The 16,744-nt window shown below is 34.9% G+C and overlaps 1 protein-coding gene across 4 annotated transcripts in view; it reads left to right on the plus strand.

Annotated features, from left to right (window-relative positions):
• The window catches only part of ACAP2 (ArfGAP with coiled-coil, ankyrin repeat and PH domains 2), a 160,503-nt gene that overhangs the window by 94,990 nt on the left and 48,769 nt on the right, over window positions 1–16,744 (plus strand). For all 4 annotated transcript variants that reach the window (XM_042999276.1, XM_042999279.1, XM_042999275.1 and 1 more), the window contains 4 exons: window positions 2,024–2,082; window positions 3,238–3,421; window positions 7,453–7,497; window positions 11,207–11,302. In XM_042999276.1, the coding sequence (XP_042855210.1) occupies window positions 2,024–2,082; window positions 3,238–3,421; window positions 7,453–7,497; window positions 11,207–11,302 (384 nt within the window). The remainder of the gene's footprint in view (window positions 1–2,023; window positions 2,083–3,237; window positions 3,422–7,452; window positions 7,498–11,206; window positions 11,303–16,744) is intronic.

The following is a 16,744-nucleotide window of genomic DNA, read 5'->3' on the forward strand; positions in this document are numbered from 1 at the left end:
GTTCTGTTTTTTGTTTGTTTTTGTTTTTGTTTTTGTTTTGCAAGATTACTTTGGCTCTTTGGGGTCTTTTGTGGTTCCATACAATAGGATCATTTGTTCTAGTTCTGGAAGGATACTAACTAATATAGTTAGCTTTATGAATTTTGACACATGCATACAGTTGGATCTCCATACCACAATCTATATGCATGACTGTTCCAGTAACCCTAAAAATAGCCTTATGTTATGCCTTTGTAGTACCCTTCCTCCTACCCCTTACCACTAGTAATTACTGATTTGTTCTCCATCCCTATAGTCATATCTTTTCCTGGGTGTCCTGTAAATCAAATCATATAGCTTGTAGCCTTTTGAATATGACTTATTTTACTTAGCAAAATCTATTGAAATTCATCTATGTTGTTGTATGTATTAATAGTTGCTCTTTTTTATTGCTGAGTAGTATTCTATTGTGTGATGTACCATAGCTTACTTCTTCAAGGACATTTAGATTGCTTCTAGTTTGAGGCACTTAGGAATTGCACTGCTATAAACATTTGCATACAGGTTTTGGTGTAACTCTAAGTTTTCTTTTTTCTTGGGCAAATACCTAGGAATGGGATTGCTAGGTTTTATGTAAATATAGCTTTAACTTTATAGGCTATGGAGGCTTTTAACTATAGATTCTATTTCTTTGTTTCTGTTTAGGTTATTGATTTCTTATTGAGTGAACTTTGGTAGTTTTGTTTTTCAAAGAATTAGCCCATCTCTATTGAATTTATAGGCCTAAAATTGTTCCCCAATTCTCCTGATTATCCTTTTTTAATAGCTGTAGAATCTGTGGTAATGTCATCTTTGTCCTTCTTGACATTGGAAATTTGTGTTTTAAAAATTTTTCTTGATCACTTTGATGGGAGATTTATCAACTTTATAGATCTTCTGAAAGAACTAGCTTTTGGTTTCATTGAGTTTTGGCTGTTGATTTTCTGTTTTCTATGTAGCTGACTTCCAGTCTTACCTTTATTATTTCCTTTCTTCTGCTTAATTTGGGTTTAATAGTTTAACATAGTACAGAAAATAATTTTTTCTCTCTGGAAGTAAATTGTCAGATTTTTAAACCTTTAGTACTCAATCCAGGTGTGTGTGTGTGTGTGTGTGTGTGTGTGTGTGTGTGTGTGTGTGTGGTGTGTTTGGTATTTAGGCAAGAACATGAGACTTTGCTAGTAGCAAGATTTCAGAGAGAGTGAAATTGGTATTGTTTTTAATAAGTAGGAGAACACAGGATTTTCTTTTTGTTTTGAATATTGATTTTTGTGTCTGTTCATCTGACATCTGTTTCCAACTCTGAATGAAGTGTATCTGTTAATTATTGGATGAAATGTATCTGTTAATTATAGAAGTATTTGGAGTTTCCATGACAAGCCCAGTGAAATTGCCCACACATGGAGCTACTAGAGTTTAATATGTGGTATCATTTAAATGGGGCAAAATATTGTCACGAGGAGTAAAATTTTATTCTTGTCTCTAATCTTAGCAATCATTGAACCCAAAGGGCCATATAATGTTTACTTGAATTAAGAATGTAAAACATTGAAATCCCTACATTTTCCCTGTTGAATAACCTCTAACTAAGATGATATGAAGCAGTTCTGGAGTTGTTTTTACTTAGTATGTTTTGATATGTTAAAGTAAGAAATTCCTGTAGTAAATGAAGTAGACTTCATATTACTTTTTAGGTTATTTGTCAAAGCTTGAATTAAAATCAAGGAAATAAATCACTCTATTATTTGAACATTGTATTTAAATGTTAATGCAGATGTGATTTTCTCTGTAAATAAAAATAATTTTATTTTTTAGATGAAACTGGCTTAAAAATCGGTTTCAGTTTCTTTTTTAAATCCTTACTTTTTTAGTTGGTCTTCAATAAGAAATATAGGTGTTATTAGAATTGGAGTAATAGTGGAAAGATGTATTACTTACCAATCTATGTGAAAATTATTTTTTTGTTTACTTTTCTAATTGTTTAATGTTACATTTTATCTTTTAGATCCTATTTGACCAAACTCAGAGATCAATTAAAGCACAGCTTCAGAACTTTGTTAAAGAGTAAGTCAATTACAGTGAAAAGAAAAGTAACCAGTGAATGATCACATCTGGGAGTTGGTATCTTTTGAGAGGAATTTTATGGACCATGATTTATTGAAAATTTTGGAGTTTTTGTTTGCTTTTTTGCTTTGTGAAATATATATTGCATTTTTTTCCTGAGCTACTCTGTAAAGGAATCAGACTTTATGCCTTTCAGTGAATCATTTATATTATGAAATTTATATTCAGGATACATAACTAGGATTGTTATAGATTAAAAAATAAAAGAAATAATTTAATGGCCTTTCAAAATCAAAGCAGACCCCAAAAGTGATTGAAATGCTATTAGTTATTATAGTTAAGACTAAGTTTTCCTTTGTCTCAATATGGTATTTTCTTTGGAGAGAAGATAATGGAATATATGAAAATGAGTCAGGAAAGTGCATGTTGTTTTGCCACATGTGAGCCTTTTATGTCACATTCATCCCATTCTATATGTGAAATAAAATGAAACTAGAAATAAAAGACATCCAAATTTTCTAGATAGGAACATTTTCCTTTCCCACATTAATCAGTTTTTCTCTTTTAATTCCTGACCAAGAATATATAAAATTACAGATAACATTGGTTACGATATAGTATTCAGGATAAATGGCAGATGTTATAAGCTGTAGATAGTGGCAGATCTCATGAACATAGTGCACTGCCATTTAGTAGGTTGGAATTTATTGTTTCGTTAGTGACGTCTTGCAGATTCTTTGCAAATAATAGACTAATGTTCAGAATGTCCTTATAGAATGTATACATGAAAATTTATGGCTTCTTAACAAAGAGTTTAAAGCCTTTTTCACATACACTTTATTATCATTTTTAAATTGTTTGTCTTCAAGTCATTTTGCCTAGTTCTCTGGTAGAAAAAAATGAAGGGATATCATGTATTTATCTAAGATCATTAATCAAGGGTTTTGGATTTTTGGAATACTGAATGGAAACTGTTACTCTTTATGGGTACACAGTTGTTTTACAAAGGATTGTATCAGTGTGTGTTTTAAGAATATATTCATGCCCTTGATCCAGTAATTTCCCTCAACAAGAAATGAATGATATTTCTTAAAGTGTGGTTTGTAGACCACCCATAATTGGATTTATGAAAATTTCACTATTTTTATTTTTTAGAGACCTTAGAAAATTCAAAGATGCCAAGAAGCAATTTGAAAAAGTCAGTGAAGAAAAAGAAAATGCATTAGTAAAAAATGCTCAAGTACAAAGAAACAAACAGCACGAAGTTGAGGAAGCCACAAACATTTTGACAGCAACAAGAAAATGTTTTCGACATATAGCCCTCGACTATGTACTTCAGGTATATTTATTATGTGTTTTCAAAAAATGCTTACTAAACACGTCCTTACTTTTGAATGATGGCATTGAAAGGACAATTAATAATGTTTCTTTGAGTTTAAAATCAAACCATGATCTTTTGTGAAAACTTTTCACTTGTCTGTATATCTCTGTGCATATATTTATGTGTGTACATGTGTACACCTTTGGTTTGGATTTCTTCACCTTTTCACTTAACATGATACTTCTCTCATTTTTAAATGTTCTAAAAAGCATTTTTAATTGCTATGTTTTATTCTGTGGAATTACTGTGTCAATTTAGTTAGTATCTGATTATCAGATATAGTGTTGCCAGTTTTTACTGGAAGTAGTGAAAATGTAGCTTTCAATAATTATAAATAATAATAACATCTTTGTATATAAATCTTTTGCCACATTTCTGATTGTTTCTTTAGAGTAGATTCCTAGAAGTACTAAGGCTTACTATGTTGCCAAATGAAAAATATTTCTAGAAACACTGTTCTCATATTTACCATAATGTAAATATGAGAAAAAATATGGTGTTTAAAATTTTTTTTTAATGGTTATTTATTTTTGAGAGAGACAGAGACAGAATGTGAGTGGGTTAGGGGCAGAGAGAGAGGGAGACAGAATCTGAAACAGGTTCCAGGCTCCGAGCTGTCAGCACAAAGCCCTATGCGGGGCTCGGACTCACGAGCTGTGAGATCATGACCCGAGCCGAAGTCAGATGTTCAACCGACTGAGCCACCCAGGCGCCCCAAAAATGTGGTGTTTTTTAAAACTAGAGATCAGTGTTTGGTAAGTTGCCTGGTGATCTTCTGGTCCTATGTATAATTGAAATCTATTTGGATTTGATAGGTCTCCAAAGGGATTCAAGAGATGTGAAAAGTGAAGGCACATATACATTGTTTCACATGTACTTGATATTTTCCTATGTATCATGAGTTGAAAGCTCTAAAGCTTAGGGGATTAGTTTTTCTAAATCTCCTTTTACAAAACAGCAATAGAGTCCTCAGAGATTGTTGACTTAATAGTGATCACAGGGCATTTCTTTAAAAAAAATACATAAGTAACCATATACAAATTAGTGCTTAAAAACTACTTAGATGGGGTGCCTAGGTGGCCCGATCAGTTGAGTGTCCGACTTCAGCTCAGGTCATGATGTCTCCATTCGTGGCTTCAAGCCTTACATCCAGCTTTCTGATGTCAGCACGGAGCCCGCTTTAGATCATCTGTCCCTCTTTCTCTCTACCCCTCCTCTTCCCCCCCTTGCACTTACACTCTTTCAAAAATAAAACATTAAAAAAACCCTCCTTAGATAACTTTGCAAAACAGTAGAAAAAGACTAAGATTTTTAAAAATTTTCTATTCAGTAAGTGGGAAGTTACATTTTAAAAAATGAAGTGAATTCGTTTATTAATGAAAGTCTCTAGAATGGCATGGTCTGTAATTTCCTATTTCCCATTACCTACCTCACATTCACCCCACTTCTGCAGTAATACGAATACTGTCTTCCTATCCGATCCACTGAAATGGCTTATGCTAAGGTCTTACTCATTAGATAGAATTTAATTTTTAACCAACTTGCCTCTCGCGTTTCACTGAAATGGTAGACCACACTCTTTCTTGAAATACACTTTTGTCTTAATTTATTTCAAATAACTTTAGGTCATCTTCCCAACTTCTGTTGCTTTTCAGTTTCCATGTTGAGCTTCTCTCCTTTGCCTACCTTTTCAACCTCTTTTTCAGGTTTACATCTTTGGTTCTGTTCTTTTCTGACCTTTTGATTTTCCTGATAATCTCATGCTCTTTGCTTGAATTACCACTAAGTACAGATGACAAAATTTATTTTTCTCCGACGCCCCTCTTTCTTTTTGTATTCACAACTGAAAACTGTCTTCTTCCAGATGGCGTCTTTTTGCCCTTACTTAACTTGAATGGCGACACCCTTTTGCTCAATCCTAGAAGTTCCTGTGGAGAGTTGTTACACCAGATATTCTCATTCTCAGCTGCTATACCTAACAGCCAAAACTGCCTTATAAAGTTCTGTGAATCTCTTAAGTCTGTTCTTTCTGACCCTTGCTGTAGCACTTTATTATTTCTTATCTAGACTATTAAGATGTTCTCATAAAACTGGTCTTGCTTGCATTGCTTTTACCTGCTCCATTACTAGTTTATTCTCTGTTCTGTGGTCAGTTACTCAAACCTCTCCAGGCAAAATGAATCATTCTTGCCTCTGCTTCCACTGTGCTGCCATAATATTGTCATGCACATTGCTGTTAGAGCACTTACTTGCATTTATTGTAATTATTTATTTCTGTGTCTTTTATTCCTAGGTTGTGTTCCTTCCCTCTAGTCCAGTGGTTGGAAAATAAATTTTCCATTTTCTGTGGTGTTCATCCAAATAGTTTGACATTAGGACCCCTGCTTCCTCTATAGCTATTGCATTATTTGATTTTTCTTATGAGAACTGTTGTGTCATTTCATTATATGGCCTAAGTGGCGATTTTAGGGCATAGTAAGTAATAAATATCCAAATTTATAAAGTTTGTCATGCTTTAGCTTCCTTAAATACGTGATTTTACTTTTTTTTCAAGTAAATGCTGTTTTTTGTTGCCAAACAGAAAAAAATACATAGAAGAGAGGCACTTTTGTTTGGTATTTTTCAAAGTTTGAATAATAGGTTATCTGCAGCCCCTGCTTTTATTTAGAGCATTTGAAAGTTAATATTTTAGTTCTCAAAACTGAATGGGCCTTGAAACACATGCAAAGGAAATTAGTGGTTAGTTAAGTGTAGTTATTTGGATTTTTCTTGGTGTGGTTTTGTTTTGCGATCAGTGCTTTAAAATTATCTTGTAAGACAACAGGCAGAAGAACATATTAAAAAGGAAGATATTCTGTAAATCTTTTGACAATAATAGCAAAAAATGAATGATTCTTTTTTTGTATAAACATTTAATTTCATTAAGCTGATATGTAACAGATAAAAATAAAATACTTGTTAAGAATTTTCTAGAGTTGGGAGAGATACTACAAAGGTAACTTTCATAATTTACTGGTCTTTTAGTAAGTTTAGTCTACTTAAAATATTTAAGGTCCATTAATTTATTTAACAAATATTTATTGAGTCCTCACTACGTACTACTTGGGGAATGCAGCTGGGAGTAAGACATAGGTAAATAAGAAAATATAAGGTAGTTACGAATGCTGTGAAGAAAATAAATAGGTTGATATACTAGAGAGTATACCAACTCTAGTATATAGGGCCTACCTTGGACGTTTTTGAGGAGATAGTATTTAAGCTGGGGCCTGATTAGTAAGAGGTATCCTTGTGTCTGGGCAGAAGATCATGACATGAAGACAGAACAGCTAGTTTGAAGGTGTTGAGATGGAAGTAGTTTTGGATTGTAGTTGGAGCACAGAAAGGGGAAAGTAGTAGAAAGCTAGGTTAGAGAGGCAGTCATCACAAAGGGCCACTTAGGTGATAGAAGGAAGTTGGAAGGTTTTAAGTTGGACATAGCATAATCTTATTTATATTTTGAAAAGATCACTCTGCTTGCTGTGTGGAGAATGGATTGTAAAGAGTCAAGTATAGAGAGACTAGTTCATAGGCCATTGCAACAGTCTAGAAAAGATAGGATGATGTTGGTAGTGGTGGTAAAAGTAGTGAGGATTTGTATTACAGATACACGTTGAAGGGTCGGGATGGACAGTTAGATGAGGAGGACGGGGAAAAGATGGAATTCTGAGCAATTCAAAGGTCTATCAAAGTGACAGTTTTATCATTACAGTATTTATGACTTAAGCATGACCAGTTTTTCTTTGAACTGCAATGGATGACAGTTTCATTGGTATGTTTGTCTTAACTGTTTTTGCAAAACGCAGGTCAAAGGGTAAAAACCTTGAACTTTGTTTTTATTTACTTTTCTGGAAAAGTATTAAACTTCAGAATAAGCAAATTTTATAATATTGCACTGTAGATTAGTTTTTAAAGTAAAAACTGGGTGATTAACCAACTGTATTTTCCCTCAGATTAATGTCCTTCAATCAAAACGAAGATCAGAAATCCTAAAATCAGTAAGATATTTATTGAAATGACATTTTAAATATTTTGGTATGATCTGAATGCACATATGTAAGCATTTAAGCAGCATCATATGTTTGTGTGTATATATATGTAAATGTATTTATTCCAGGTTCATAATTAATCTTTACAGATCTTTTTGTATTTCTCATGTGCCACTTAACCACTTTTTTGTCTCCTTCACGTTATAGTTTTTTATGTGTATCTCCTCTATTAACACACTGCGAGCTCCTTAGTGTAGATGTTTAAATATTTCAGATTCAGGGCATGCATAAATAGTATCATTTAGAGAATTTTTCCTTAGGATTATTGATGATGTATCAGCCTTTTGGTTTGTTCTTTGGAGTGCAGTTGGAAAATAAATGGGATGAAATTTGAGAATAATTTTTTTTCCCTGAGCCACTATACCCATAGAGAAAGTGATTTTTTTTTTTTATGTGACCATTTTTGGTCTTAAAGTTATCAAGGAAGTGGGCAGGGGGTGGTAGTGGTATGGCATTGAACTTTTTCATATTTCGAGAATCTTAGAAATAATTTTTCCTCTCTTTGTTCACTGAAGTGTTTTATTTTTCTTTTCCCCTGAAAGGGTATACTTAAATTGCTTTGATCCTTGTCCCCACCAAGCTTTTTCCTAAATTCTATATTTATGATAGTGCTTACAGGTAAGTACATTGTACTTGCTCTTTACTTCCACTTCCTTTTCCAGACTGAGAGTAATGTATGTTAATTGTAGAAAATTGAAAACTGAAATGTATGAAGAAAAGAATTAAAATCCTTATAAATCTTACTACCAAGGGAGAACCACTGTTATTATCTTGGCATATCTCTGTATCTTTTTTCCTCTCTTTCTGTGTGCATGTATGTATGTGAATGTGTATATGTGTATTCTAAAATGGCTTTTAATTAAAAAAAATTTTTTTTAAACATTTACTTATTTTTTTTTAATTTTTTTTTAATGTTTATTTATTTTTGAGACAGAGAGAGACAGAGCATGAATGGGGGAGGGGCAGAGAGAGGGAGACACAGAATCCAAAACAGGCTCCAGGCTCTGAGCTGTCAGCACAGAGCCTGACGCAGGGCTCAAACTCACGGACCGTGAGATCATGACCTGAGCTGAAGTTGGCCGCTTAACCGACTGAGCCACCCAGGCACCCCAACATTTACTTATTTTTGAGAGACAGAGAGAGGCAGAGCATGAGCAGGGGAGTGGGAGAGAGAGAGAGATACAGAATCTGAAGCAGATTCCAGGCTCTGAGCTGTTAACACAGAACCTGATGTGGGGCTTGAACTCACGAACTGTGAGACCATGACCTGAGCTGAAGTCGGATGCTCAACTGGCTGAGCCACCTAGGTGCCCCCAAAATGGCTTTTAATTTTTTTTAAACAAAATAAGAATCATTGCTACATATGTTTTGTAACTTTCTTTTCTCAATAGTAACAAGTCATCAGGTGTCATTAAATATTTTTTATTTAACGATGACTTTTGTGGCGAAATAGAATTCTACCATGTGGATATATTAGGGGTAGGCAACCTTTTTTTGTGAAGGGCCAGGTAGTGACTATGTTAGGTCTTGTGGGCCATGTGGTCTGTGTTGTAATTACTTAACTGTATGCTGTAATGAGAAAGTAACCATAAGGGCGCCAGGGTGGCTCAGTCAGTTGAGTGTTTGACTCTTGATTTTGGCTCAGGTCATGATCCCAGGGTCTTGGGATCGAGCCCTCCATGCTGAGTGTGGAGTCTGCTTAAGATTCTCTCTCTCTCTCTCTCTCTCTCTCTCTCTCTCTCTCTCTCTCTCCCTCCCCCCCCCAACCCTCTCCCCACCCCCCCCCAACCCTCTCCCCTGCGGTGTGCTCTCTGAAATAGAGAGAGAGAGAGAGAGAGAGAGAGAGAGAGAGAGAGAAAGCAGCCATAGATAATATGTAAATGAATAGAATGGCTGTGTTTTAATAAAACATTTTTCTTATAGACATGGAAATTTGAATTTCATACGATTTTTGCCTGTAGTGAATTTCATGCCATCTTTTCATTTTCTTTCAACCATTAATAAATGTAAATACCACATTAGCTCATAGGCCATCCAAGAACATATGATGGGGCTGGATATAGTTTGCAGGTCATAGTTTGCTGATCTTGAATATGCCATAAATTAATTTTATCCATTAATGGATTTTAAAGTAATTTCCGTGTTTTTGACTTTAAAAATATTCTAGTGGTCATTCTGATAAACAATATGACTTATTATCATAATTTCCTTAGGATATATTATGACAAGAGATTTGGCTAAGAGTCAAAGGGTTTAAGCATTTATTAAAACTTTTAAAAAATAATGTTAAATTTTAAGACTTACACAACATTTCCACTAGTAGTGTGTGAAAGTGAACTATATTACTAACACTGGGTATTAGTTTCTTCCACTCTACCTATAATTTGGTAGATAGAAAATGTCATGTCATTGTTCAGTTTTGCATTTCTTTACTACAAATGAGTTTGTATTAAATGTGTATGAGTTTGAATTTTTTTCTGCATATTTTTTGGCCTCTTATGTTTTCTCTTTTGTTGTTGTTGTTGTGGTTGTTGGAGTGTTCATCTTTTTCATACTGATTTGTAACATGTCTTATATTTTAAGACTATTTACCCTTTGCCATTGTATTTTTCTAGTTTTATCACTAACCTTTCAATAGGCTTATGTGTTTTGCTGTGTAGGCATGTTTTATGTAGTTGTAGCTATTAATCTTTCACCCTCTTTTTTATATAATTGTTTTTTATTATATTCATAAAGTTGCACAACTACTGTTACCTAATTCCAGAATAATCTTTTATTGAGCTTTGTCCTTTTGTGTTTGTTTTATTTAATTGACTTTTCTCTTAAAAAAAATTCTTTTGAAGCATTCTTGAATGTTAAAGACCTTATGACCTATTTTAGGTTTCAGAAAATTAAATAGATGCCTCATCTTGCTAACATAGAGGGATGCTTGAAGGATTCTTTCAGTATTGTGATTGAATTAAATTTCTTCCCATATAAAAACAATAAATAAAAATAAAGCCGATTTTTCTTTCACAAATAGGTAAAATATAGGAAAACCTGGAAAAAATCTTAACCCATTAGCATCATATTTGTATATTGGGAATGAATATTCAGAAACCTCCATATTGGCAAAGTCTGTTGACTCCTTTAAGTATCTTGAGAAAAAAATTAGCATTCCCTGCTTTGGGTTGTGCTTAGTGATCCTAGCAGGTTATAAAGTGTGATTGTTTTATTTTGAGAGCTTCATATTTCCCATTCTAATCTTTTAATGTTTTATTTGCAATTTAAAGTTTTCCAGTGAATTTGGTTGAAAGGCACATAGATATTTTATAATGCACCTGGGAAGATGGTGAAAGTATTGAATACTTGATTCTTTAAATTATTACTATATGAATCTTGATCGTCTGGATATAATCTAAACAACTAAAATTTGGGGCATTGTTAAATTTTTAAACCACTTGGAGATTTCTTTTAAATAAAATTTATTCTCACGTCACATATATTTCTGAAATACTCTTAAGAAAAATGACCCAATTTCAATTTTAAATAGGTTTGATATTTTGGGCTCTAAAGGAATAATTTTTAAACATTAGATAAGATCAAGATTTTTAAAAAAATTCAGAGTATTTATCTAAGAATTGATTTTAAGATGCTAATCTTTTTTTTCTTTTATTAGATGTTATCTTTTATGTATGCCCATTTGGCCTTCTTCCATCAAGGATATGATCTATTCAGTGAACTTGGGCCCTACATGAAGGATCTTGGTGCACAGGTAATATTGTACTGTATTGCTTGATTCTGTATTATACATTGATACTTGTATTTTTAAAAAATGTTTATTATTTTTGAGAGAGAGAGAGACAGCGCGTGTGTACACGAGAGTTGGGGAGGGGCAGAGAGAGGAAGACAGAGGATCCAAAGCAGGCTCTGCACTGACGGCAGCAAACCTGACCTGGGGCTCAAGCTCAGGAAGAATAAGATCATGATCTGTGCCGAAGTTGGACGCTCAACTGACTGAGCCACCCAGGCACCCCTGATATCTGTGTATTTTTTTTTTAATTGAGATATAATTGACATACAATATTGCATTAGTTTCAGCTATATAAAATAATTTGAGGTGTGTGTGTGTGTGTGTGTGTGTGTGTGTGTGTGTGTGTGTGTATGTATACATATACATATAAATATAGGTCAAATGACCATCTCAAAAGTCAAATAACTCCAGTTAGTTACAATTTTTTTTTTCTTGTGATCAGAACTTTTAGATTACTCTTAAGCAACTTTCAACATACAATACAGTAGTGTTAACTATAGTCACCATGCTGTACATTACATTTCCAGGAGTACCTTTTGACCCCATTCACCCATTTTGTCTACTCGGCCCCCTCCCCAACCTCTGCCAGTCTGTTGTATCTTGTGAGTTTTTTTTTTTTTTTTTTTTAAGATTCATATATAAGTAGGATCATATGGTATTTATCTTTTTCTGTTGACTTACTTCACTTAGCATAATGCCCTCAAGGTCCATCTGTGTTGTTGCAAATGGCAAAATTTCCTTTTTTTTAAAAAATGGCTGAATAGTATTCCCTTGTGTATATATATACACCACATTTCCCTTATTCTTCTATTGATGGACACTTAGGGGGTTTCCATGTCTTGGCTATTGTAAATAATGCTGTGGCGAACGTAGTGATGCAGATATTTTTTCAAATTAGTGTCTTTGTTTACTTTGGGTACATATCCAGAAGAGACATTGCTTCTTCTGCATATGGTAGTTCTGCTTTTAATTTTTTGAGGAACCTCCATACTGTTTTCCATAGTGACGGCACCAGTTTATATTCCCACCAGCAGTGCACTTTTCTCTTCATCCTTATCGACACTTTTTATTTCTTGTCTTTTTGATGACAGCCATTTTGACAGGCATGAGGTACTATCTTATTGTGGTTTTGATTGGCATTTTCGTGATGGTTAGTGATGTTGAGCACCCTTTCATATACCTTTTGGCCATCTGTATGCTCCTTTGGAGAAATGTCCCCTCAGATCCTCTGCCCATTTTTAAATCAGAGTGTTTGTCTTTTTGCTACTGCGTTGTATGGATTCTTTATATATCTTGGGCATTTATATCAGATATATGATTTGCAAATATATTTTGCCATTCAGTAGGTTGTCTTTTCATTTTGTTGATAGTTTCCTTTGCAGAAGTTTTTTGGTTTGATAAAGTCCCACTTTTGTTTTTCTTTTTTCTTTTCTTTTGATGCCTTTGCTCTGAGATCTGTACTTTTAAAGAAATTTAGCATTTTGGGAAATATGACATTTATTTAATAAAGAAGTTTGATGCTACAGATGATTTATGTGTGGGTTAAATGTGTATAACCAAAAATAAGATTAAAGTTAAAACTATGCTATTGGGCACCTGGGTGGCTCAGGTGGTTAAGCATCTGACTCTTGATTTCGTCTCAGGTCATCTCATGGTTCGTGGGTTCGAACCCCACATTTGGCTCTGCACTGATAATGTGGAACCTGCTTGGGATTTTTCTCTCCCTCTCTTTCCCTCTGTCCCTCCCTTGCTCTCTCTCTCTCTTTCTCTCAAAAAAAAAGAAACATAAAAAAATTTTTAAAAAGTGTTACAGATAGTATATGAGGGTGTTGAAAAGAAAATTTAAAAACAAAGTGTTTCATAGTATATGTGGCTCAGTTTATTTTTCATATCTTACATTTGGATAATTAAAAAATCCTACTGATTTTTCATTTGAAGTTAGGGCTCCTTTTTTATTTTGCAAAAAATGTATATTTTGCTATTTTGAATAATACAATTTTTAGAATCTTAAGATTAAGGAACTCTTGGGAACTTTTTCATTTTATACATACACACGTGTGAATTGTATATATGTATAACAGTATTATAGAGAAATTTCATTGTATTCAAATTATTTTTGATAACTTAGCAGAACTTTATATTAATTTGTTCTGGGACATTCTTTTTTGCTGATTGGTGAGCTTTCTGGATTCATTAGTACCAATTTTTGGGTGATTCCCCCCCCCCCCCCATAGGTTCGTATTACCTTTTGAGGACAGGTGGTTAAGGATGAAAAATAGAATTTAGGGAAATGAGGAAAAGGTAAGAGCATAACGAGAATTGCATTCATGGACCAAAAGTAAATACTCTGTGTGTGTGTGTGTGTGTGTGTGTGTGTGTGTGTATGTGTGTTGGGATGGTATGCAGAGCATATGCCATGAGTTGCCATACTGTTCCCTAACTCTAAGTAGACTTACGTAGACTTAAGTAGAACTTAATCTATTGGAGGAAACCAACATGTCACCAGACTATTATTACTTGTTGTACTAAGTGCCCTGTCTGGGAATATACATTGAGACTAGGCTTGTTTGCATGTGTTAGAAGCCTGAAAATAATGGTAGCTTCAATAGCATGGAGTATTATTTCTCCTATGTCAAGTCAGAGTCCTGGTATGGTGGTCGCTTGATTTGCAGGGATGCAGGCTTATTATATTTTTTAATCCTATCTCATGGTTCAAAGTGGCTGATCAAGCTTTAGTCACCATACCTACATTCTAGCTAACGGGAAAGAGGAGAGGAGAAAGAAAGATGCATTCTCTCTTTTTCTGAATATCTCCTGGAAATTGTAGAGGTCACTTCTGTGTACATCCTAATGTCACACTAGCTGCAAGGAAAGATGGGGGATACAGATTTAATGCTAGATAATCATGTGACCTACTAGAATTTGGGGGTTGTATTAAGAAAGAAAGAGAGAATGGTTATTGGGAAACAGCTAGCTGTCTCTATACATAGCAGAGGATGAAAGAGTTATAGGAACATACAGATGGAACATGTAACCCAGACTTGGGAGAAAGGCAAGAGTTTCCTTGGCTAGGTACTTGCCACATTCTGTCAAATTTTATGTTGCACCCTCATCCTACATGAAATATAATTTATAAAAAAATTAAGTTGGATTGCAGTTGAATAGTTTAAATAATTATATATTTTAGACATTTATTAATTTCAGTTTTGCTGTTTCCCCCTCTCAGTTCTCACATGACTTTTCATGTAGCTTTGTTGTCTATATGGACTCTAGTGGAAAATATAGCCTGGTTGGAGGTGGCCAGTTAGGATTTTCTTTTTATAATTCAGTTATGAGATGACTGCATCTGGAACTAGGAACATGTAGTAATAGAAATAAATAGACTTGAGGGATATTTAAGATATAGCCAATTTGAAGGTAGAGGGACATGATGAGTTGAGGTTTAAATGTGTTGAATTTTGAGGATAGGACATCTAAGTGAATATATCTGGAGCTCATAAAAAAAAACAAAACAAAACAAAACACCAAAACCTAGATTAAAGGAGTCAGTAGCATATAATTGCTAATTGTAACCACAATAGTGGGTGAATTGACCCAAGGAGAGTTAATAAGTATCTCAAAATCCTTTTTGTATTTCAAAAGATAGTTTTGAAAAATGTAAGTGCTAGAACAGTATGCTTAAAGATGTTATGGTCAAGGGCTGCTAGTATAGAGTGAAAAGAGAATCTGGCTTCAAACAGGGCCCTAAGAATGACATATTTATTTTATTTTATTTTTTATGTCTTAATTTATTTTTGAGAGAGATAAAGAGACAGAGTGCAAGCTGGGCAGGGGCAGAGAGAGAGGGAGACATAGAATCTGAAGTAGGCTCCAGGCTCCAAGCTGTCAGCACAGAGCCCGACATGAGGCTCGAACCCACGAACCATGAGATCATGACCTGAGCCAAAGTTGGATGCCTAATTGACTGAGCCACCCAGGTGCCCCAAGAATGGCATATTTTTAAGGGATAGTTAAGTATGAGAGCTCCATGAGAACATAGATGAGAGAGGAGGTGGGAACCCAGGAGACGGTGGTAGCACAGGCCAAGTAAAGAACATCTCTGAAAGGAGAGGGTGGTTGTAGGTACAAATATGGGAAAAAAGGTCCAGTAAACCTAGGGCTATTGCGTCTAGCAGCAAGAAGGTTATTTGTTACCTCTGTGAGAGTAGAGGGTCTGAGTGGCAGAGCTAAACTACAGTGGGTAGTAGTTATGAATATGAAATGGACAAGTGAAGAACAGGGAATATTTTTCCAGAAGTTGCGTTGTGAAGGAAAAGGAGGGAGAAGGTAGTAGCTAGAGGGGACTGTAAGTTGGAGGAAGGTTTTATTTTAAGGTAGTAGGATTTCCACCTATATACAAGCAGATGGAAATGGAAGAAGTTGAAAAGTAGAAAGAGAAGTGATGATATCTGATGTGGTAGGAGTAGAAGGGATTCCAGACACAGGATTGGGGGCACCTGGCTAGTAATAGGCACCTGTGAAACTTCTAATGCCCATCACTAATAGAAGCATGGGGCACACCCTGCTGTGCTCCAAACTCTCTCTTCCTGATACAGTCTGAGCACGTAGGAGACAGGACTGTCAGTCTTCACATCTCCTCAGCCCGTACTTCCTCCAACCCTCCACCATGTGAAAAGATTTTTTTTCCTTTATATTTCTCCTCCAACAGAGAGAGGTGAATTTCTCCCCTTTCTGCTGTAATAGCAGTGGGGTGGGTTGTAGCAGAGGCGTTTACTGCCAGTCCGACAGGCAGAAAACCATCACTTGCATTGCAGTACTATTGTGGAAGTTACACTCACACAAGTTTACAAGTATTAGTTGAATCTTAGGGTCTACTTTGTACCTCACTTCAGTCTGAGTGAATGAATAATATTATATGCCATCAATTAAAGTCTATAAAACCATGGTATAATGGTTATTTTATTCATTCAGTATAAGAAAATGTTGAGGGCATTTGACTAGTGCAACATGTACAAGCCTTACGCGTTGAATCAATGTTACATGTCACCAAGGCGTGTATGCATTAGATCCTCAAGTGCAGTAGTATAGTTGCCATCTAAATCAAATATGTATAGTAGTGATAGTTCTGTTTCAGTGTGTTTTCTTTTGGTTTTGATTAATATTCAGTGATAATTAAGATTGTATGGGGGCATCTGAGTGGCTCAGTCAGTCGAGTGTCCAACTCTTGATTTCGGCTCAAGTCATGACCCCACGGTTGTGGGATTGAGGCCCACATTGGGCTTTGTGCAGAGCATGGAGCCTGTTTAAGACCCGCTCTTTCTCTGGGCGCCTGGGTGGTTCAGTCGGTTAAGTGTCCGACTTCGGCTCAGGTCACGATCTCACGGTCCGTGAGTTCGAGCCCCG

Source organism: Panthera tigris, chromosome C2 (assembly GCF_018350195.1).
Source record: "Panthera tigris isolate Pti1 chromosome C2, P.tigris_Pti1_mat1.1, whole genome shotgun sequence".
Classification (NCBI taxonomy): Eukaryota; Metazoa; Chordata; class Mammalia; order Carnivora; family Felidae; genus Panthera; species Panthera tigris.